The sequence below is a fragment of the Hippoglossus hippoglossus genome, chromosome 15 (genome assembly GCF_009819705.1).
Source record: "Hippoglossus hippoglossus isolate fHipHip1 chromosome 15, fHipHip1.pri, whole genome shotgun sequence".
NCBI classification, from domain to species: Eukaryota; Metazoa; Chordata; class Actinopteri; order Pleuronectiformes; family Pleuronectidae; genus Hippoglossus; species Hippoglossus hippoglossus.
In genome coordinates, this window is record NC_047165.1 from 24,833,352 (window position 1) to 24,856,778 (window position 23,427).

The 23,427-nt window shown below is 42.2% G+C and overlaps 2 protein-coding genes across 5 annotated transcripts in view; both read right to left on the reverse strand.

Moving 5' to 3' along the window:
- Positions 1–959: 959 nt before the first annotated feature.
- On the reverse strand, positions 960–17,191 carry ndst2a (N-deacetylase/N-sulfotransferase (heparan glucosaminyl) 2a). The gene is made up of 15 exons (XM_034609443.1): positions 16,840–17,191; positions 15,332–15,389; positions 10,987–12,634; positions 10,585–10,672; positions 8,402–8,556; positions 7,824–8,009; positions 7,204–7,332; positions 6,776–6,958; positions 6,128–6,224; positions 5,916–6,039; positions 5,246–5,420; positions 4,942–5,112; positions 3,879–3,988; positions 3,650–3,752; positions 960–2,984 (listed from the first exon to the last, which is right to left on the reverse strand). The coding sequence occupies exons 3-15, from the start codon at positions 12,058–12,060 to the stop codon at positions 2,859–2,861; spliced, it is 2,721 nt and encodes a 906-aa protein (XP_034465334.1). The 5' UTR covers positions 12,061–12,634; positions 15,332–15,389; positions 16,840–17,191; the 3' UTR covers positions 960–2,858.
- A 4,184-nt stretch (positions 17,192–21,375) lies between these two features.
- The window catches only part of zswim8 (zinc finger, SWIM-type containing 8), a 31,777-nt gene continuing 29,725 nt past the window's right edge, over positions 21,376–23,427 (reverse strand). For all 4 annotated transcript variants that reach the window (XM_034609435.1, XM_034609434.1, XM_034609433.1 and 1 more), the window contains one exon: positions 21,376–22,642. In XM_034609435.1, coding sequence (XP_034465326.1) covers positions 22,439–22,642 — 204 coding nt within the window. In that variant the 3' untranslated portion in view covers positions 21,376–22,438. The remainder of the gene's footprint in view (positions 22,643–23,427) is intronic.

Here is a 23,427-nt window from a genome sequence, read left to right on the forward strand (position 1 = left end):
CAGACCCACACAGTGACAATTTAGGAGGCTGTCCACAAGGTGGAGCCATTTAGTTGTCATTGGATCTGACCAGTCTTACACTTTAGGAGGGAAAGTAACAGCAGCAGTTTAAACCTGCAGATGAAAACATGATTTCATTTAATAGATGTATGAGCAACTAGTGAGAATGTTACCATATTCTTGAGCCCAACATGTGGCTACACAGCACACAATTATGCCTCCTCTTTTAATCATCAGTGAACTGACCTCAGCTTTAATCTTTCCCATGCATTTGAACTGTGAAACCACATTTTCTGTAGCAGCTTATCCCGTTCACTGGGTCTTTGCCAGTACCCACACTTGGAGACTGGAACACTAAAACATGCATTCACACACCACCACACAGTCGGTAGAGATTCCCTTATATGAACAATGTCAGATATGTTGATACTGAGTGGTGTTCAATTGTTAGTGTGCACAGTCTCCACAATGGACTGTGTGATGACACATCGTGTCAAATAGGAGATGTGAAGATTTTCTTCAAAACACCATGTGTGTGGTATAGATGAGACAGCAGAGGCAGAATATTTCTACATTCACATATATGAGGATAAAAAACTGCTGCAGCCATCATTTCCAACCTCTGTGTTTATTAGAGATGATACTGTGTTGGTATTTTTGACATTCATATAAAACAAACAGGAAACAACAAGACAGCAGCTTCTGATTAGTCTCTATTCCAGCTCTGATGCATGTTCTCTTGTCCTGTGAGATTTGTGACATCCTGTCCTCGGATGGATGGGCTGTGAGAGCGTGGGATGACGTGTGTTTAGAATTGTTTTGGTTTATTAGATGATATCTCACGGTGTAGCTCTTCCTGACTGAGGGGCTTCTTTCCCACTCACAAACAACCCACATTAGGTTTTAGAGCTCTGGTCCTGGGCTGTGCCTCATGATCACATCATGATACAATCAATGTCAACCGCCCCAACTGTTTATTAGGACATCATTGTCCATGCATGTCATCCATGATTTGACATGTACAAGTAACTGCACTGATTGTGGTTAGTCCTGTGTTAGTTAGATTATGCAGTAACTTTGTCAAGTCTAAGAAAATAACCGTCATGGTGTAATAACAAAGTCATCTCAGCTTGAAGACTATATACAGAACATTTTACCTGGACACATTATTTAAGAGTCTACTTAAGTCTAGTAAAATGTCCAGTAACAAGATACATTATGGGCAATGTAGTACATAGTGTTTTTGAGCTTTTTGCATTAACTGCCTTTGCTGCTTCAATTTTGACCAATTTAAAATCAGTTTGCCTCTTGTGAGTACCCCAACTTTAATAGACAACCAGAATAGCACTTTAGGTTAACCTTAGTCTCTAAAAGTTTAATTTCCATGAAATGGATCATTTCTATTTATTAATAATGGTCCTCATCACTAAAAAGCCCCCGGGAAAATCCATCCACAGTTGTGAGCTGACAGTTGTAAATACTTAATCTTTGTGTCTGATTAATCTTGTCCCCTTAGCTTGGTGTGTGTAATGACTCATAACATTGCAGTCCCCATGAGCATCAGCATCCATTGCAAGGGAGAAGTCTCCAGTCAGAGCCATGAAATTACAGAACAGAGCACTGCTGACTAAAACATCTTTTTCACAGCAGCCATTTTGACATGAAGTGGTCGATGTTACTAATCACATTAAATAAGACTATCTATCTAAAACAGTCTTCATTATTATGATGAATAACATTGGGTTTATTTGCTCCATCAAGTCAAAATGGCTACTGTAAAAAAAGGTCTATACCTCTCACTAAATAATAAAGAGCTGAGGTCAAACCTGAACTTTCACTCTCTGGTCCCTGAAGCATGAAAACTTCAACCATAATCACACTGACAACTCAAGTAACTGACAAGTTATTTAAAAGTTCTACAACAACCAATACTCAGCACAGTATGTGGTGTACTTTACTCCTTTTATTAAAACATGGAGGGTATTTAGATTAAAAGCAAGAATGTAAGCAATCTTAAATTAAACCTGGAGAATGGATGCAGACGTTGCTATGGTGAAGTAGAGTGTAGAAGCTGCTCTCTGACAGTCACAGCATGATAGTGAGGGCACAGCCTGGACCAAATCTGGGCATCAGTTATGTACCGAATCAAAAATTGGTATTTACATTGCCCTGTCATCATAGTAACTAAATCCATTTTAAAATGTCTCACACTGAAACGGTGAGGATAGAAGGACACAGCACCCTGACTAAGTTAGGTGTGTCAGAGAAGTCTGTACCAGGATACGGACTGTCTGTTTCCCACCTTTCCCCCAAACCAAACGTATACAATTGATATTGAAAATGAACTGCTTCACAATCATTCTCGTGGAGACGTGCGCGTGTCTGTGTGTTTGTTCATGTTAGTCCTGCGTCCTCTCATACACTCCACATTTGCATGGTCTCACTCTGTGAGTTTCTCTCCTCACATTAAGGCGATCTGATCTGTTCATTATGCCTCAAACCTTCTGGCCACCCAGTCCTCTGGATCAACAGAAAACTGATGTGTGCAATGTCAGCCCTCACCCTTTCTCGTCCCACACACATGAGGTTGACAGCTGCCTAGTGCTCGCACAAGGTTGGCAACAAATCAGGAGTTGGGGGGTGGGAGTCCAATGGGATCCTTCTCCAACAGGGACCAACACTTTCATGGTGCACACAGGAGCATCAGAAACATCAGCTAAAACCCTGCAGCTCTTTTAGTGTGTGCGGCTGTAGATTCCAGATTAGGTAGTCCAGTCTAATCCAGAGCCAAATGTTGGCTCATCCACAGACTCTAGTCCCGGTTTCTGTACGATGTGTCTGTCTGCGAGCTTGTGGCCTCAGCTCCAGCTGGTGCTCTGGAGTTCTTGGCGGAGCCAGGACGGCAGCGGTTGGCCCAGTCGATTCAGCAGACGAAGCAGCTCCATGTTGTGCTCACGATAGTAATCTGCCAAAAAGGTACGCGACTGCGCGCGCGCGCGCACACACACACACACACACACACACACACACACACACACACACACACACACACACACACACACACACACACACACACACACACACACACACACACACACACACACACACACACACACACACACACACACACACACACACACACACACACACACAGGTCAGACGAGGAGAACAAAAGGTAAAGTAATCTTCTAATTACTCAGCTGAGCTTTTAAAGGAACTTCAGCTCTAAATCCAGCAGTTCCCGATTGAGGATGTAAACATTTAAAAAGGCCTTACAGATGTATACTGTTGTTTCATTCAAAACAAAGACTTTTGTTAAAAAAGAGCTGGATGATATAATTTTAACTTAACAAATTGTTAACACAAAGAAATAGTGCATTTGTAGAGGACTATCATCTGCAGCAGACTAGTAGACATACAGTGCCCCCATTTAAAGTGTATTTGAACGCCATTTTATACGATAAACTATTCTATGAAAAACTCTACTCATAATTAATGTTTTGCTGACACCATTGAAGTCACTGTATTCCTATATCTCAGCTATTTAATTGGCAACTATGATTTTATTATTACTGATAGAGCAGATGGCAAACGCCACCTGTAAAGAGAGAGTGAGGCACTGTGATGAGAGTGTGAAGTGTAGACGCACCTCAGAACTCATCTCTGGGTATTTCCTGCCTTTACTCTTCCCCAGACATTTGGCTCGACCTCCTTCCACCCGCTGACACCAGAAACCTTTGCTGTCATCATACCTGCAGACACAAAGTATGTTACAGGACAACACTTCTTGCACACAGTACAGGGAAAAATAGCTGGGTTGCTTTCTCTGTTATGCTGTTAAAACATTCTCTACATAAGTGCATGTGTGTGATACAAACATTAGAGCCTGGGTGTAGTTGAAGATGGGAGTGACACCAAGGAATCTCTGGATTCCCTCCATCACTAGTGCTGGGTTGGACCGCAGCAGGGCCCCATCCACGATGTGCACCTAAAACACAAACAGACAAACACAGTCATCCATGATCATTTCAGTCAGCCTCTTCTCTGTGGCAACAGAGGAACAGGAAGTGATTCCATTATAGGTTCCTCTGACTCATTGAACTGATGCACATTCTGCAGGTCCCTGTACTTTGACACAATAACAAACATGAGCTAGTTCTAGTACAAAGACCTTTAGTGTGAAAGCAGCATTACTGTGTTGAATGGTGTCTACCAGAGGTAATGAATCTAAAACAATATAACCCATCTGGTTCATCAGAAAAGCCAGTATATTAGGTGATCTCTGCATTGTTTCCCCTACATGCATTCAGCGGTCCGCCGCTGCAGAATTGTGACCATCACTGCTGAGCTGACTTTTTTTTCCCTCATAACAACGATCATAACAACAAGCACCGAGTAGGCCTGTCGCAATAATTATTATATCAACTTATTGTATGATATATAAATATGAAATCGATAATTTTGCTGACCTCGATAGATTGCGCATTGTGTTTGCATGCATGTTTATTTACATAAGAATGTCACCGACATTTAGAAAGTTGTGCCGCTTCTCTCTGTGTCGGAGAGGCAGAATTTACACTCACACAGAATGCAACACAGTGAAGGAGGTGAAAGTGAAAATATTTTGGGTTGAAAGCTGGATGAGAGAGAAGAATCCACACAATAATAGCAGTTTCCGTACTACCGACAGTATAATTACAAATATCACATCCCTACTGACACGTGTATAGATCTCAGAGGAGGTTTGACCACCTGCTGTTTTGCCTCCTAGGTAAAAGTCCACTTTTCATCTCGGTTGCCATCCTATATTATTGCACAAGTTTCAATGAGGTCAATTAGACAGATCAAAATCCCTTCGCGATGCAGCCAACTATTTCTAAAACCAAATATCTATATTTTCAAGCAGCTGAATTGTGTATTAGAAGCCGTGGTGTGTGTTACCTGGTTGGGCTGATAGTGTTGCAGCCAGCGCTCCAGGTGAGTAGCATAGGCCCCGGGGCTAAGGCAGCGTCTCTGAAGGGCCAGCAGATCCTTAGGGGCCGAGGGGCCTGCTGTCACCACTAAATGGAAAGTGTTGTTGAGGGCTGCAGGGTCCTGGTGGGCCCTCTGGTGCTGTGGTCATTAAAACACAAGGACATACACAATCTTGATAGTTAAGAGGGTTTTAACTGCCACCAGGAACTCACACAGTGTGACAGTGTGTCCTGTATGTGTGCACAGTTTTGCGATAGTGATAGTTTCTCACCTGATACCAGGAATAAGCCCTGTCTGATGGGTTGATGAGCACTGACAGAATTTTGGCTCTGGGTAGCAGGGCAGCAGCTCTCTTAGGAGCCACCTCTGTGTCGAAGTAATTAGCACTCTTCTCAAACATGAAATCTGTGCTGACATTAGAAGGGAATGGGAAGAAGTCCATGTACCTGAGAAGAAGGGAAATGAAAAAGTGAGTATTTAAGTTCATTTCTAAAAAGTCTTCACATCCCTGAACTATTTTATGTTTTATGCTCCCATTATAATCATAGCAATTTGTGAAATAGAGAATACTGATTGATGAAAGCGATGACATCTCCGAACTGGTAAAACCAGGCACAAGTATATGGATGCATACTGTATGTAAAGTCGGCATGTGGTAAAGACCTTGGGCAGCAGCAATAGCTCAGCTCAGGCTGTGAAATACAAGTTGACACAGATTCTGAACTAAAGTCCTGAATCCTCCCTTCAGCTTTATGATTGGGGTTGTTTTTTTAAATCATTCAGTCTTTAGTGGTTATCTTTGTCCTGTCAGTCACATGCAACAATATTTCTTGTGTTGAGTCCCTACACACCTAACACCCCTGCACTTCACACTTCTAGAGGGACTGAATGTTGAGGCCTTCCTGAAAGCAGTGCACAGAATTTGTTTGTGTTGTCTTTACCAGTCAATCCCGTTGTCATAATTTGCTCCACTGAAGAACTGGATTTCCTCGAAGGTGGTGGGGCTGGGGAAGGAACTAGTGATAGCTGGGTGGAGGCTCAGGAATGAATGAAGCGCTGTAGTGCCTTTAAATAAAGAGAACAAATTTATACTGGAGAGAGACATATACAGACAAAGATTAAGAGGAAAACTGAGAAAGAGAGAGAGTGGTACCTGTTTTTTGTGGTCCAATGACGAGGAACTTGGGGAGTCGGTCACAGGTCTTCTCTTTAGACCAGATATCTTTGTGTCTCTTGTCATGACAAGGGTTCTAAAAATAGGAGATCAAAATTGTCAACACTTAAAGAGCTTTCTATAAACCGGCAGTGGGCAAATAGCTGAGTACACATTGAAGTCTAACTTTAATATCATATTTCTTCAAATAATGGGCAGACGTAAAAATTAAATAAAAAGAAAAAAGAAAGTGTGCATCACATTGAAGACAGACGAAGATGTCAAGAAAATTTGTGGTGATAAGGGCATCCAGTGTCGATGTGTGGTAGATGAAAACATGTGATCTTGTAATTAATACATTATGTCCTGCCTCTGATTGCTGCACCATCCCTCACCTGAATCCTGCTGAGGATTTGCTGCTGTTGTGAACACGTCTGCGCAGAGAAGCTCATCTTTGAGTCCAAGTGAAAGTTTGTGACAATTTGGAAGAAATTCTCACAATGTAATCCTAAAATATTGCGATCGATCAGTGTGAGGGTTGAATAGACAACCTGAAAACATAATGCCTCTGGCCACAGTTGTCGCACGCATAACAACTGTACATATGCAACTGTCTGAAAAATATGATCAGTAAATCGGTATACCAACCTGCCAGAGTGGATCTCTCTCCTCAGGAAAGATCTGAAAGTATTTTTCAGCGAGCTGGACGGGGGGCAGTGTCTGCAGCTTGAGGTTAGTCCAACACTGGACAAACTTCACTAAAGACTCAAAGGTGTAGAGACCCAGTCGGTCATTGCCATAATTAGACAGGTGGGTCATGAAGATACTTATCTGGAATGAGAGGGCACAATGTTCTTACAAAGTAAGTTTCAACTTAAAACAATTAAATAATAATAATTAAAACAAAGTGTTATGATAGGATAGGGACCATTAGATTCACAAGCGTGGCAATTACAAAGTGACAATTAAAATCAAACCAGTGGATATCGAACTGTAAACCACCTGCAAACAGATCAGTTCAGCATGTTGATAGCAGGTGATTTTTAATGTGTATGAATAGGGAGTGGTGTTCTTACAGGGTTCAGGAGGACAGTGAGGAAGAGTTCCCCTCCTCTGATGCTCTTGTCCAGCTCCTTCGAACCACCTGGATATTCATTATAGAAAATCGTATGGGTGAACAGACCACAGGTCTGCCTGGGCAATACCTAAAACACACAAAATGAGCCGTCAGTTTTCCATCAGTTTTTGGCATATATTTTTAAGTGTGTGTACATGCTCATCAGTCTCTGTCTTCTTGACATTTTTAATAACTCTGCACATTTTAGCTACATTCTAAAATCAAGGCTTAGGCAGCAGTGAGGCATGAGTCAATAGTTAGCCGGACTTAGTGGAGCTGTGCATGGCTCCGTGGATGTCTACTTGGGCTGTAGCCAGGCTCTGCGCACTCTGGCCCGGGCAGTGGATCTGTCCGGGGTCCCTGGGTCCGTGCCCCAGCCCCATGCTGACGGCTAAGTACCACCACCGCCTAATTTTCGGCCAGGAAAACCCCTAAATACAGCCCCACTAGAGAATGCCCAGAATGAATTAATTTCTGTTTTCATTTATCATATTACATGTGTTAATAATGCCTTTGAGAAAAGTTAACCCGTGGGACCATTACTGAAATGCAAGTATTGAACAAGGACAGCAAACTGACCTTGATTCCATTATGGATAAAGCCACGGCGGTATCGAGCTGGCCTTAGATGGGGGTATTCCTCTGTACTCGTCACCTTAATGCCCCACACAGACTTCCAAGCCTCGTAGAGCTGACTGTGAACTGGGTAAACCCCAGAATGGTGTGGAGCCACGGCATAGCCCATATCTGTTGGGATACCATGCTCCTGCAGAGGGAGGTGAGGAGTGAGAACAGAATGTGGACCAATGAGAGGGTAGAAAGAGGAACAAGCAAGAAGATAAAACATAACACATTGCCAGGAGGAAAAGAGTAGAGAGGTATAAATATTGAACATGTCCAAATCTTTTTAACAGTGTCGTCTATGACCTGGGAGTATATGAAGAAATGGAAAAGACCTAAATACACTTTGAAACTGACATAACTGTCACTCCAGTACATAGCATTGCAGATAGACAAGCCTTCAACCATTTCTATCAACCACACACACAAATCCTCCGGCTACAAGCTAATTAACTTAATAATGCAGCAAGAACAATTCAATTCTCTCTCTCCTTCACACTGTGACAGTGGCCATGTTTGTGTATCAGTGCAGCTAACCTGAGCGAAGATCTTATTGAGCCTCATCTGCTCAGCCAAGACACTGACATTGTGAAAGAGGTGAGGCTGCATGTGGCTCCACATGTGAGGAAACCACCAGAAGTCCATCCTGTGCTGCAGCAACATGTCATCTCCCCGATCCTCCTCATCAGTACCTGAATGCACATGTAAACACACAGTTTAAACATAATCAAGTGAAAGGCTCCCTTATTGACACTATATCTAACTAACCGACTGATAATTATTGTATTTTTTTAATGGGTAAAATCTTAAAAGTATCCTTGATGCATTCACACTTGCACTTAGAGGGGTCCCTTTGTGCACGGACCATTAAGGACTGATGTTAATAACATGTCCGAACAGGGTCTGTCAGTGTCAGTATAGAACCGACTGTAACTTCTATTATCAGTTACATTCACCCCATTTTTACCTCCAAAGCAACCTCAGGTCTCATGTTGAGTTACATTGAAATTATTCCAGTGACTCCACATATTGTGGGATGGATTTTGAGGAGGGAAAACAGCACTGCTGCTAGGGCTGGCAGATACCCGGAGCTGACAATTTAAAATCACTCTTAGTAACAATCATACCAAAGCTTTGATACATGTATGTTGTCAGTTCCGCTGTTAAAAGGTTTTATTAAAGAAAGGTTTTATTGAAGGAGTAAATATGAGGTAATAGTGAATAATTCTGTATTAGCCAAAAGTCCTGTTAATGCTATGAGCCAACTCCACACACAATAATATTTAGATCACTCCGGAGCACATTACATTGACTTTCATTTGTGTGACACCCAGACAAACACGAAAATTAAGTTGTGTAAAAATGCAGGAATCTATTAATTACCCCCCTACACACACACACACACACATATATGCATCCTTTCAATTTTGCTTCCCCATTTCAAACCGTTTTTTCATAACTTCTCGTGCAGTTTTCCACAACTTCTAATTAATATGTCCGTATTGTATTTAACTTTTAAATCCCATTTACCCCCATTATAACCCACTCCTCTTCAGTGTACGGTCGTTGCTGTGTTGATTGATTTGTCTCCTTTCTCACACTATATAAAACAGGCTATAGGGATTTTTAAGAGATAAGCCAAGATTTTAAAGAGATGTCTCTCACTCTAATCCCTGTTTGAACCTACTGTAAGTAAGATCTTTCACACACACACACACACACACACACACACACACACACACACACACACACACACACACACACACACACACACACACACACACACACACACACACACACACACACACACACACACACACACACACACACACACACACACACACACACACACACTACAATTACAGATACATATACAGAGACACACAAAGACAACCGCTCACGCGAATGTTAAAAAAACCTGGTACTACCATAATAACAGCCCAGGGCACCAGTATCCATTAATCATTGCAGTTCAGCTCCAACTATACATGAAACAATGCAGTGTCAACATATTCTTCTAGAGGTTTTTGTTCTCGAATAAGTTTAATTTAAACATTTTAACAGCGTCCGCTTTCTAATGTTGAAAAAAAAATCATGTCGATAGAAATTACACCCGATTCTGCAGGGGTGCCTATATTTTTTCTTTTAGTTGTAGATTTGTGGCAGTCCCGGCCTTCTCCTCGTACTTAAGCTCAGTGGCCCAGTACATTTAACCTTCTTTCACTGCTTACGATACAGCCAGGCATTCTTCCTCCTGTTTCTTAACTTTCAAACTCCTAATACCCCTTCAACTGCTTCTTCATAAACATTCAAGGCAGCATTGCAGGTTTGCTTAAGCTTTTCCAGAAGCCAACAATCCCAAGAGCTTCTAGCTAGCAAGCTTCTACAGGTTATGTCTACAACCCTACCCACGCTATTTCCTGTCAGCCTCTTGCTTTTGGCCAGACCAAATGAGCACATTTCTCCCAGCAGCTTTTGGTTTTCGTGACAGTGTACAATACAAGGATGTAGGTGAATGGCGAAGGAATAGGGAGAGAGGAGGGATTGGAGGAGTGGGTGATTCGATATAAATTGTCATGTTAGAGCTGTCTTGATTTGAAGAACTTGCTTTAAAATAAATGTTTTACACTCTTTACAGATACAAAGATACACAGTGGTATTATAAGATGATGTTTCAAACAGAAAGCTTTGTTTATACAGTAACATCAGATATTGCATACCTGTGTGATAAAACTTTCCAGAAAATCCCAAGTTGAAAGTGAAATTAGGGACCAATGCTCTCAGTTTGTTTTGAGTGTTGAGTAACGCCTGTGAAAGGAACACAAAGACAACATGAGGTATTTGCTTAGTTATCTAAAAAGGCTTAATAAATGATATTGTTATAAAAAAAAATTAGTGGAACTTGTAAATATGAGGAGCTCCAACAAGAAATAGATTACACTCTCTACTTACTCGTAAAAAAAACGTTTGAACTACTTAACTATAACGTTCTTTTTATGAATGTGTGTTAGTTAATATCTCACAACCAACCACTATGCAGTGTGAGAAGCCATTAAATATAATTTTCATCTATTCTATCTAAATATTATTTAGCCTTGTGTGTGTTGACAAGGCTCACCTACCTCCACATCTGACACCTTCATACGGGTTCCCTCCTTGCCAACAAAGATATCATCCACATCCACCAAGATGTGGCGGTCCAAGGACAAACACAGTCTCTTCCCTGTCAGGTAGGCGATGGCATCTACAAACACGAGCTTGTGGAGCCAATAGTTGAGATTGTTCCCGAAGAGAACCCTTTGAATGCCATCATGTAGCCCCAAGTCCTGGACCACTGTCGCATGGAGGGCCCGCAGGTGGCTAGGTCCAAAATGTGCCAGTGCCTCAGAGGACTTGGTGCTGGCCAGAAGTACTGGTTCATAAGTAGAGTGGTTGGACTGGAAAATGGTCCAGTCATCTCCTGGTAAAGAGCCCTGCTCCATTTGGTTTGGCTTGGTAATGTAGAGTAGAGGAGCACTGGGATTGATGCGGTAGTCCCTGAGTCCAAGATGTGAGTGTAGAAAGAGGGGAAACCCTTTTAGCTGTGCACTGAGAAGAGAGTTTTCATTAGCTTTGAAGAAGCCAATGACACCTACTCCATACTCAGCACAGTACTTGTCCAGTAAGTCACGGTTCCATGCATCCAGATTGACATATTTCAACACATTTTCATAGATGATAAGTGTGTAACGTCCACGGTTATGCTCTGTCAATGTGGGCATGTCACCTTTACCAGGAGCAATCTCTGTCCGGTAGTGGAAGCGGCTGGACTCTAATATGGCTACAATCTCCTGGCCAAGCTGAGAGTAGATGCTCTCTACAAACACCAGAACAACAGGCTCTGTCCTGGAATTGTCCACTGCTTTCACTTGTCGCAGTCGGCTCTGACGCACGGGAATGAAAAGTGGTGCCCTCTGCACACCTGGCCCTCCTTCATCAGCCCCAGTACTAGTTCCTGGTGACATCCCTCCTTCTCCACCACAATCACTAAAGGGTAAAGGGGGAGCCTCCTTGATTTTGGGGCTGTTTGAGACGTAGTAAGCTAGGAAGGCCATGGACAGCAAGCAGAAGATGATTAGTGCCAGGATAAGGCGGTGAAGCTCCAGCTGGCGGACTCCTCGCATTAATTTCCACACACCCAAGCCTGCACCTACCATGATGTTGGAAAGAGGAGGCAGAACAGGGCAGCAAGCAGCAGCGGAGAACAGGCAAAGAGGGCAGAGAGGTGGAGTAGGGATGAGAGGAAGGGGGAGTGGAGGAGGAAGATCGAGCTGTAGATACTGGCACCAAGCTGTGCTGGGGAATAGCCATTTACACTAGGTCACCATGGCCAGCATAATCCATTACCTTCTCTACACTTCAAGCTCTGCAGGACTAAAACAATCACGGATGACTTAAAGGAAGAAGGGAGGGACAGATGATTATATGATGGATGGAATGACAAATATTGGGCGATCCAAGAGGGAGAAATTGAATTGGTTCAATAGTGAACACCAACACAGGTGATCTCTGTCTGAAATATCTGGCCCAAGTTTAGCCTGAGGTTTTTGTTCCTGGGTCAGGCCCCCGTTTCAAACAGTTGAGCAGATGACTCTACATGTGGGCATATCTCTCTGTAGAGTAGTTTGTAGCTTGTGTAGTGTCTCAGCAGAGGATGTGTCTGTGCTGGTGGTCTGTGCATCGGGGTGGAACCCCCTTATGCCACCTTGCCTGAACATCCCAGAGAAACTCCTAGAGGAAGAGAGAGGAGTGGAGAGGGGCAAGGTGAAGGGGATACAGAGAGACAAGAGGGAAAAAATAAGTTTTCCATCGACATACATTTCTTATAGCTTCTGTACACTTCTGACCTGTTCAGTCAAAGGAATATTCCACAAAAACAAAAGACAAACAAACAAAACAAAAAAAGTCAGGCTTCTGCCTTTGGAAGGGAACTAATTGATTTAGGTACTGGACGACATTTTGTTGTAGATCATACACTTGTTAAAGATATACTTGTTTATACAGTTTGAGCAAAACAAACTGTATAAACAAGTACGTCTGTCCTGAAGCAGCAGTGTTATAATTATTCAATGGTAGGACATCGCTAAAACAATGAATGTATCGGAAAACAGGAATCGATTATGTTCGGTCATTGCATCTATGCAGAGTCGTCCACGTCTGCATCGCGATGCATCTAAGAATCTAGAAATTTCCACAACTCTAGTCCTGGCTGTGTGCGTCTCATGCTGTGTGTTTAAATGCGGTGTATGTGTGAACTCAAATGTCTGAGTGAAAGCAAATAAAATTGAATTTCACAATGAAGGATAACAGAACTGCTGCCACCACTGCAGGTGCAGCCTGCTGAGCGGTCATTACTTTACTTATGTAACAAAACTCATGTTTCATTTGACAGTTATCACTATAACACGTGAATCAAATTATGCCCCCTCCCTTCCCGGCAAATTCACATTCAGTCAGCTGCGTGGAGAAAAAAACCAAGGTATATGGACTTAACCATGGATTGGAGAATTATTACTCCCCTACTAACTCAGCCACTGTCTGTCAAGTATTATAATAGACAAACTGCTTTGGAAAAACGTCATGACAGTCTACAGCCTCAAAATGACCAGTCAACAATCTAACTTTCCCAAAAACTGATTTTTCACTTATTTTTGCAGGGCTGTAATAGACTGTTTTTTTCCAATATGCACATGCTCTGTGCATGAGAAGATTCTCTGACAAACAATACCAAGAGTACCAAGTAGAACATTTTAATATACACCCAGCCACTCCCTGTCTGAGGATTACTAGTGCTGCATAATGAAATTCCATACAGAAACAGTCAGATGGGTTGAAGGTGAGGTAGATGAGGGGGAGGAACAGATAATACATTTATTGTGGAAAGCTGAAAGAGCAGTGTGGGGAGACTGTGGTCATAATGAGCAGTTGCTGTTTAATGGATTGCTGAGTCGAGCTGAATACTCCGTTGGGATCCCCAAAGACCATTCAGCAGCATAAACACTGGGAACCAGCACAGAGCAGGCAGTTCAGAGGTCTTGAATATCCATATATTTTTATGGAAACCTGGACATTAGTTATAGTGGATACCAAGGGGAGCAAAATGGGTAGATCCTATAGGGACCATTCATTGTTAAATCAATTATCATGGTAAACTCTTCATTAGCATACACATACACTGTTTGATGTAATAATGAAAACAGAGATCTGAGGGTTGACAGGTTAAAGAGGCACCACAGTCACACCGCATAGCTTATCTCTGCCTGTAGTCAAAGTTTCAGTAGAGCCTGAAGGTGCAGCTTCACAAGACAAATGGAGGAGAATGAGTCTAGTAACACCTTTGTTGCATTAGCTTATTAGACACTGTGTTCAGGTAGGCAGGTGGGCTGGTATCACTGGTGTTAGAGGCTTTTTAAGAAACAATACAAGTGTGCCTTTGTCTGTCACTCCAACATTCTGTGGGCATTTAGACATTTTCAGACTGTCACGATTCTTTAACCGTAGACATAAATAAATGAAAGTGTAAAATGTAAGAGAAACAGACACTTTTCTTGTTATCTAGTACATACATTGGCAGCCCACCTTCCCACAGAACAGAGTTAAGTATGAAAGGGGGAGATAGAGGAGGACATGTAGCAAAGGGCCAGGTCTGAACCAAAACTGCAGCCACTACTGGAGGACTCAAGCATATTTCATTAAAAAAATAATTAATTTAACAAAATATTGTCCCCATTATCTCAAACAACACCGCTACTTTATCCACATTGCAATGGTTTCACTGATATTTCTGCAACACAGAAAAAGTGAGACACTGGAGGAGGGAAGGGTAATTGTCCGCTTGTCTGGCCACAGAGACATGGACAAAGCATGCTACCAACTGGACCAATCAAAATGTTGCCATCGGCACAGCCTAAGTTACATGTCTACAGAGATGCACGTCTGGCTACAGTATAGGGGACAAGTCTACGCCAAACCTACACCATACATACTGTGTTGATTTAACACAGACTCAGGTTAAATTGACAAATATGTCTATTACCTCTTTAATTAATAAACTGAAAACTGTCCTTGTCTTCAATAATCAGCATACATACACACTAGCCAAGTGACAGTCAGCTTTCTGCAGCTGTGCAATTTTTTAAGTATATAAGAAACTTGGTTTCTCTGATTTGGATAGGGGATAAGAAGCCTCAGCTGGGTTTCTTGTGTGTATATAATGAAAGCTAATATCACCCACTAATAAAAAGGGACTAAAATATTTAACACAATCAAATGTATGATCTGACTTTAACACTACACCAGGACATCCAGGACACTAATTTTACTTACCAATTATTTCCTCCATGTTGTGGTTAAAAGTAAACATTTCAGATTTCTGAGTGGAGTTAATTATGTCTAAAGTCAATGAAAGAGATTAATATGCAGACTCACCTGTTTGGGCTTTCACTGTACTGTCACTGCACCTTCAGCTCAACATTGCTGGTAACATCTGAGAAAGGAAAAGAACAGAAAGAAGCTGTGATTTAGCAAACTAAATAGATGGTTGCCTCGGCAACATCGAGTCTGGCTGAACAAGACCACTATCCCCTGGTTTGGCACTTCCATCACTGTAGAGCACCACTCACGGATTCTGCTCAATTGAAAACTTTGACCTCTTTTGGAACAGTTTTTAGACATGCCCTGTGAAGGATCTCTGGAGCATTGGGTCCAAACTTTCTCCACAGTTTGCCTTTCACACTTGCACAATGCAGCAGGAGGTTCTCTGATCAGAAGTTTTCACACCAGCAACAAATCCTCCGCAGGATTCAGGTAAGGGGGGGTGCAGACGGCAGAGGCAGGACATAACATATTAATTCCCCTGCAGAGATCAAATCATTTTGCTTGCACCACACTGTCTGCATTTATGACCACATGTGTGTACAGAGATATTTCTTCTTTTTGATATTTTCATTTTGTGTCTGTTGCATGTTAGAAGGGTCATCAACCCCCCCCCCCCCCACCCGCAGTGAACTAGGGGCTCTCACTCAGACATTTGCGTTCACATATACACCTCCTCAAGAGAAACTGCAGAGGATCTCCAGAGTTCAGTACATGTCTAAAGGGAGTTAGAGAGAGTCACAGAGATATATATACATAGGAATAGAGAATCATGAGAAAAATCAATGTGATGATCAGTGTTAATATTGCAGCCACAAATAAATCGATGCATGTTAAACACTGAGTCGATGATCCTTCAATGTAGTTAACACCAGGTGAGAACGGAGCCTCACATGCTGTCTAGTCGACATGTTCATTAGTGTGCGTGCTTGCATATGAGAGAGAGAGAGAGAGAGAGAGAGAGAGAGAGAGAGAGAGAGAGAGGAATCAAGGTCATTTCTGAAAACAGCTTTGATGATTACCGTTTTGTGACTTTACACAATAAATATATGGGTGAATGCGTTCAGGCATTTCTGATAAAAACCTTAACTAGGTGAGATTTCTTTCAGCTACAGCAGATAAGATTTAGAAAACGCTTTGGGGTTAAGATCAGCTGTGAACAGACACGAAGCCGTGACTCCAGCCAGTGGCCACAACCCACAGCCGACTGGCATCTCATCGACACGGCTCCCATTCTGTGATACCAAAACATAACCTCAGGGTAACAATACCACTGGTCGATACGCCGATAATTCCACTGGTGAATACAGGCGGCACGGCTGCACACAGTAAACACAATTATCACACCAAGGTGTCATTACAAGAAGGAAACTTCACAGCAGCCTAAACTAAATGGGGAAAACTTAAGTTTCTACACAACCAGCAATGTGTTGCAGTTAGTTTGCTAACGCTAGCTGTGGAGCAACATTCTCAGTAGACTGTCGCTAATATTAGCATAGCTAACAGCAGCTGGCAGAGGCTCATTGTGTAGCTCGAGTTCGTACATGTACCTGTGAACATACCTGCGGCCTCAGCCTTCTCTCCTGCTCTATTAGCCCTGTGGTGCTGGCACATCCGTATGATGAGGATTCCCAGTACAGCCGTCAGTCCACTAACCACTGGGATAGCGCTACAGCTAGCTGCTGGGGCTACCACAGCTACTCTCTGAGGAGAAGCTTGAGCTTCGGGACAGTGTCACAACATGAGGGCTCTGCCAGTGATTTCAGGCTCACTGGTGTTACTTCTCGGCGGGCATCTGTCCGAACAGAGGACGGGAGCACTTCAAGTCTAAATGTTTAGAGTTAAAAGTCAACTTCAGCGCGCCGCTGCTCCCTCCGCCATCTTGGTTCTGCTGAAACCCCGGACTCAACCAACTCTGGCAATATAGCGGGGGAGGGTTTAAAATGTAACCCCACGATCCACGTCTGTGTTCACAGGCCAAAGTCAATAAGGCGGTAGATTGTTGTCTGTTGTTACTGACGAGTCATCCCTAAAACCACACTGACCGCTGTGTGCGTGTGCGCGTGCGCGTGTTTACAGATGTGGAGTGCAGCACAAGTTCACTCATCTCTGGATGATCATTGTTGGGGATGGACTTTATTACTACTGTTGAACTGTACTGCTTCACTGTTATACAGCCTACATCAATTATTAACAATAACGTATCTGGCCACTAGATAATATATGTGTGTAATATATTTACATTCATTCACACGAAAGTAAAGTGTCATCTGTTGGACACCAGTAACACCAGGTTGACACTGTGGTTATGTATAACTACAACTATGGGCCAATAACCTGGAAGCTCCTGTCAGGCATCATAGCAGCTAAAGTGAGTGGGCACATGGCTTGGGAGGGGCCCAGAAAGAAATTGGTAGCAACACCAGGGGAGCCAAGCACCAGCTACTGGCTGACAAAGCAGTCGCTCAAGACTGCAAAATCAGACCAACCAATTTGTGCTCTGCCTGGATTGACTACAAGAAAGCCTACACCTCGATGCCTCACACATGGAAACTGGAATGCTTGGAACTATACAACATCAACAGGACATTAAGAGCCTTCATCAAGAACTCAATGGGGCTGTGGAAAACAACTATAGAGGCCAATTCAAAGCCCATTGCACAAGTTATCATCAATTGCGGCATATACCAAGGAGATGCTCGGTCCCCACTGCTGTTCTGCATAGGCCTGAACTCCCTGAGCCAGATCATCACAAAGAGTGGCTACTGATTCCCGATTTCGAAGTGGAGCAAAGATCAGCCACTTCCTCTACATGGATGACATCAAGCTGTATGCTAGGAGTGAGTGAGACATCCACTGACTGATCCACACCACCAGAATCTACAGCAATGACATCGGAATGTCATTCAGACTAGACAACTCCCCAGGCCCATTTTCTAATAAGATAAAATAAGATAAGATAAAATAAGATGTACCTTTATGAGAGGAAATTCAAAATTGACACAGCAGCACAAGGAAGTAGCAGCACAGAACTACAATCAACTCCAAGACAATCATCATTATGTTTTTTTCGGGTTGTCCGTCTGTCCGCTCGTCCATCCCAGTCTTGTGAACCCAATAGCTACAAGAACGACAACATTTCTTCAAATTTAGTACAAATATTCACTTGGACACAAAGATGAACTGATTACATTTCGGTGGTCAAAGGTGAAAGGTTAAGGTCACAGTGACCTCTCAAACCAAGTTTTTTGCCTTGTGAAGCCGATATCTCCAGAACACCATGAGAGAATCCTTTCATATTTGGCTCAAACATTCACTTGGACTTGATGATTATGTGATTAGATTTTGGCAGCCAAAGGTTAAGGTCACAGTGGCCTAACAAATGTTTCTATTTTTCTTCTTAAGATCAGTTTTAGGGAATTTCTTCAAATTTACTTCAAACATTCAAATGGACTCAAAGATGAACTGATTCGATTTTGGTGGCTGATGGTCAAAAGGTCACAGGACCCCACGTTCTTATGAACACGATATATCAGGAATGCCCAAAGGGAATTTCATTACATCTGACAATTCGATTGGACTAATAGATGACCTGATTAGAATTTGGTGGACAAGGTCACTGTGACCTCTCATAACACAGGTTTTGCCTTGTGAAAGTGATATCTCAATTTCTTCAACTTTTGATCAGTTGTCACTTGGACTCAAAGATGAACTGATTAGATTTCAGCTCACAGTGACCTGTTATTAATCTGGAAAAAAAATGTATGTAGAAAGACACTGCACTGGTTGACAGAGGCATACAATCGCAATGTGGTAATTCTAGTTTTTGATTATGTGTTGTGCTGATTGGTTTGTACTGACTCCTTGTGACTTGCCCTTCCGTCCATCCTGGGAAAAGAATCCCTGCCGTTGTGGCTCTCCCTAACGTTTCTGCATATTTCCCCTGTAAAAACGAGGTGAGCTGTTGATACGGAGACTATTATCCAAATTGATCCCAGGAGGCAGACATTTAAGGTTAGACTCCTTTGATAAAGCCCATTGTTTGGATTGGCTCAGGTAAGACCTGAACCATCCCTTAGGCCAAGACTTCTTCCGTTTGTAAATAGAGAATGTTTTTCTCTCCACTGTTACAGAATGTTTGCTGATTGTGGGAACTTTTGGGTTGCTTTATAACATACGGTCTCCACCTTACTATAAAAAGTGGCTTGAGATAATGTATGTTTTGGCGCTATACAAATAAATCGATTTGAATTTGAATGATATAATGCAATACCATGTACAGTATATACATTTTACAGTTGGTCCTGGTTAACTGTACACGTCGAGCCAAATATGCTGATCAATCAATCAATCTAATTTTATTTCTATAGCCCATATTCACAAATCACAATTAGTATCATAGGGCTTAATGCAGCTGGTGCAGCAGATTGTCATTGTTGATGCCAGGAACACAGGGGAAAGGACCCTGATGCAGACACTAGTGGCAGAGCTAATTAGTCCAGTGACTTCATTAACAAAAAAACAACGACGACTCATGGGATGATGAAGCAAGGCTCAAAAGTAAAGAATACAGTCCAACAGGGCAAACAAATCCAGAAACTCCCGGGCAGGAATCCAAAGTCCAGTAAACAAGCATGAAGTACAGGCAGGCAGACAGGATACTGCAAAAACAGCAAGACATCTGGAAGATAGAAAGGAAGAGAAATGATTTATGTATAGTGCATCACGGAGGGGCAGTGGTTAGTACTGTCGCCTCACAGCAATAAGGTTCCGGTTTGAATTCTGGCTTAATATCACTGCTGTTCTTTCAAAGCATTATACCAATGTTGCAGGAACCCTTCCACTCATCATGTATTATCTCCACAAAGGTTATATCCCTGTCTGTTGGTTGATTGGTTTGTTTGTTTGTTTGTCAGCATCTGCTGAGAGCCACTAGATGCAGCTAAATCATTTGGTTTACAGCAGTCGTGAATACTGATAAGGAAACAAAGCCATTTATTTTGTTCTCACATGCATATTGAAGGTAGACCTACTCTGCTGTGCTAGCATAGCACAGATGTTGTGTTATACTTAGAAAATAACGGAGAGCAGATTTATGGTCTGATGAATGATCCTGCTGCTCCCTCTTGTGGTCACTGCTGATAATCTGCACGTAGTCTAAGGAGCAGAACGTGGCTTGACCTCTTTTGAGAAAATAATCACACCCCAGAATGATACCCACACATCAGTCACACTAAAAGAGTTTTTAATTGTCTTTATTAAGTAAACTCTACACATTCAGTATTGCTTTAATATTTTTTATTTATTCTTTTCACACTAATTTAGAACCTTTTGCAATCAGTACATATAGAACTTTTCAATCAAGCTACACTTTTTTAGGAATACAAAAATATCACAGTACATTTTCTACTAAGTCACCTTCACCTGTGAGGCCCAAAGCTGATCAAAGAGGCACGTTCAGAACCACAGCAGGTGCCTGGACAAAGATGGAAAGTAACAGCACCATGGTCTACAAGCTAAGCACACAGATCCAGGTGAGTGGAATTGTGTGAAGCAGGACTTTCCATAGCCAGACCACTGTGTCTCCTCTTAATACATGAACACATTGTTTAAGTGTGAACTTTGAAGGAGATGGCTGAAAATGAGACAAAGTCCCCGTCGATCCACTGTGGGACAACCCCACATGCTTCGCCGTGAGATGCCAAACCAAATGCTATCCCTTGTAAAACCTTGGGAAAACTTAGTTTTGCAAATCAAAGTCTGTTTAACTTCACAAAATCCACTAAGAATCAGTGCACTGCTGCTACCCCACATTTTGATGGGGAAGTATGTGGGACTGTCATCTTCACCAGCTACTCCTGTCTGTGTTTGAACCTGTCAATCACTTGAATGCTGAAAAGAAGGGTCAGGTATAGAATCCTATTACTTTAGGAATATTACTGATAATCAAAAACTTGTGGCATTGAATGCTTCTTATCTATGTCATGTAAACTCTTCCTTTCACTTCATGTGAATCCCAATTTAGTTATTTTTTCTTTTGATATAATTTCAATCAGTATTATGGACTGAATTGGACAAATTTGTTTCTGACAATTTCAAAAAAAATCTGTTAAGATTGATACTGAAAATATGTGGAGCCCTTAACAGGACAGGAGAAAAGAACTTTATATATTCCTAGATGTGTTGCCTTTAGGAGCTCCAAAAAATTGGATATATATATAAAAAAAAAAAAAAAAAAAAGAGTCAAACGATACTCAGCCCAACTGATGATGTTCTAACACAGAGTAAGAGTGACCATGGAGAAGGCCCTCAGTGGCCCTGTGTGGCCCAGCAGTGTTTGCTGGCCTCAGGTTTTGGTCTGGAGCTGAGTTCACATTGCTCCTCAGGCGCACTGAAATGTAAATGTGGATCCCACACAACAAAACAACCTTTAATATTCTGTCTCTTCCCATTCCTCTCTCCATACATGTCAGATTCTATACAAAATATCAAAAAAGATTAAACAAATACAGAAAAATCCTCACCTGTACTGACAATATATTTTCTCATATTAAACCTTTTTTCCCTGTTAATCTTCCTTTTCTCCCAAACTGCAAAGATTCAGATCCATAGTGACAAACATTTAGTGAATGAGGCCTCACAGCATCTACCACTCTGGACAGGAATGTTGCAGCATGAAATTGACTCACACTCAGTGGTTTCATTCAAAACAAAACTAAACTCGACTACGAAACATAGGAAATTAAGTGAGGATGGAGGGTGACAGATCCCCTTCAAATGTCTTCAGTGTAGGGGAAATGGAAAAGATGAATTGAGCTGCAGAAAGGTAGGAGTACACTTTAATTCCACAGTTAAACAAACATAAACTATGATAAAACAAGAGTGAGGAGTCAGTCAAGACCAGAGGAGAGCAAGGTCGGTGGACACACCCATAAAAAAGGAAGTCCCTGTTGGTCAGGGTTACAGGAGCTGATTGTCCTGCCTGTGTGCTGTGTTTGCTGAGTCCACATCGCAGGGAACAGGATCCCTGACAGAACCAGACAGAATGTGGCCAGCTCAGTGCAGCGGCAGTAGCAGTGTTAGAGGCTGAGGGTGCGCTAGGTGGGACTTGTCAAGCTTGATTCAGGCCCAGGCCCAGCACACCCTTGCTCAGGGTGCTGCTTAAGGGGAGAAGGTTGCCATCTCCAGGGAAATGCGCTGCCACAGCTCCTTTGTCTGCTTGCCTCTCTTCAGGTTCTGCAGCACATCGTTAAACTGCATCATACCCACAGGCGTCAGGCAGAAAGCACCTCGAGCGCTGCGGATGATGTTGACAAAGTCATCATAGTCAGCAGGTGTCAGGTGGATGAGCCGGTGGTGGATGTACTGCGGGGAAAAAGGCAGAGGCAGAAAGAAGCAGGTGTGATTCTACAGGCAGCTGGGACAGACATGGACAATACCTTTATCAAAGATGTGCTATAACAAGCTATAACTTTTTCTATTTTTAACAGCAGAACAGAATGCCTGAACCTCTTCCCACATCCCTGGACTTTTCATGGCCTCCAACATGTTTGATGTGTTTCATCAAACACACCGACACACCCACACACAACGCCTAGACAGAACAGGGCCGGTGTTAAGCTATGGTCTGTCTGCCTGTTGAGAACCGTATGCTTGATGCCTAGCAAAATGGACATAAGGACGATGCATTTAAAAAAATGTTTTAAAATCCCACTCTGTCCCACCAATGTGGGTGGGATTTCTCTCAGATACCTGCAACTTTATTATGACTCATACTTTCGGTTTCAGATATCCAAAATTTATTCTGACTAGTCATAATTCAAGTTTAAGATATCTTTCATTTACCTCAGTTCAAGACATGTTTATTTAAATTTGAACTAGACAAAATGGTGTTGAAAATATGAACTTGAACTATGACTGGTCAGACTTCAATTTTAGATATCTTTAATGAGAAACTTGCAAAAGTAGTTTAAATATTACTAGTCAAATGTAATCACAAATGTTGAAAATTGTATTTTATTGTTTTGATTAGTCAGAATGATGATATAGAAATCTTACAAATCAAAAGTACAACTAGTCGAAATGACGTTCGATCAAACCTGGCTAACATATGTTAAAACGGCTTGGCCCGCTGAGTATGCCTCTGTGTG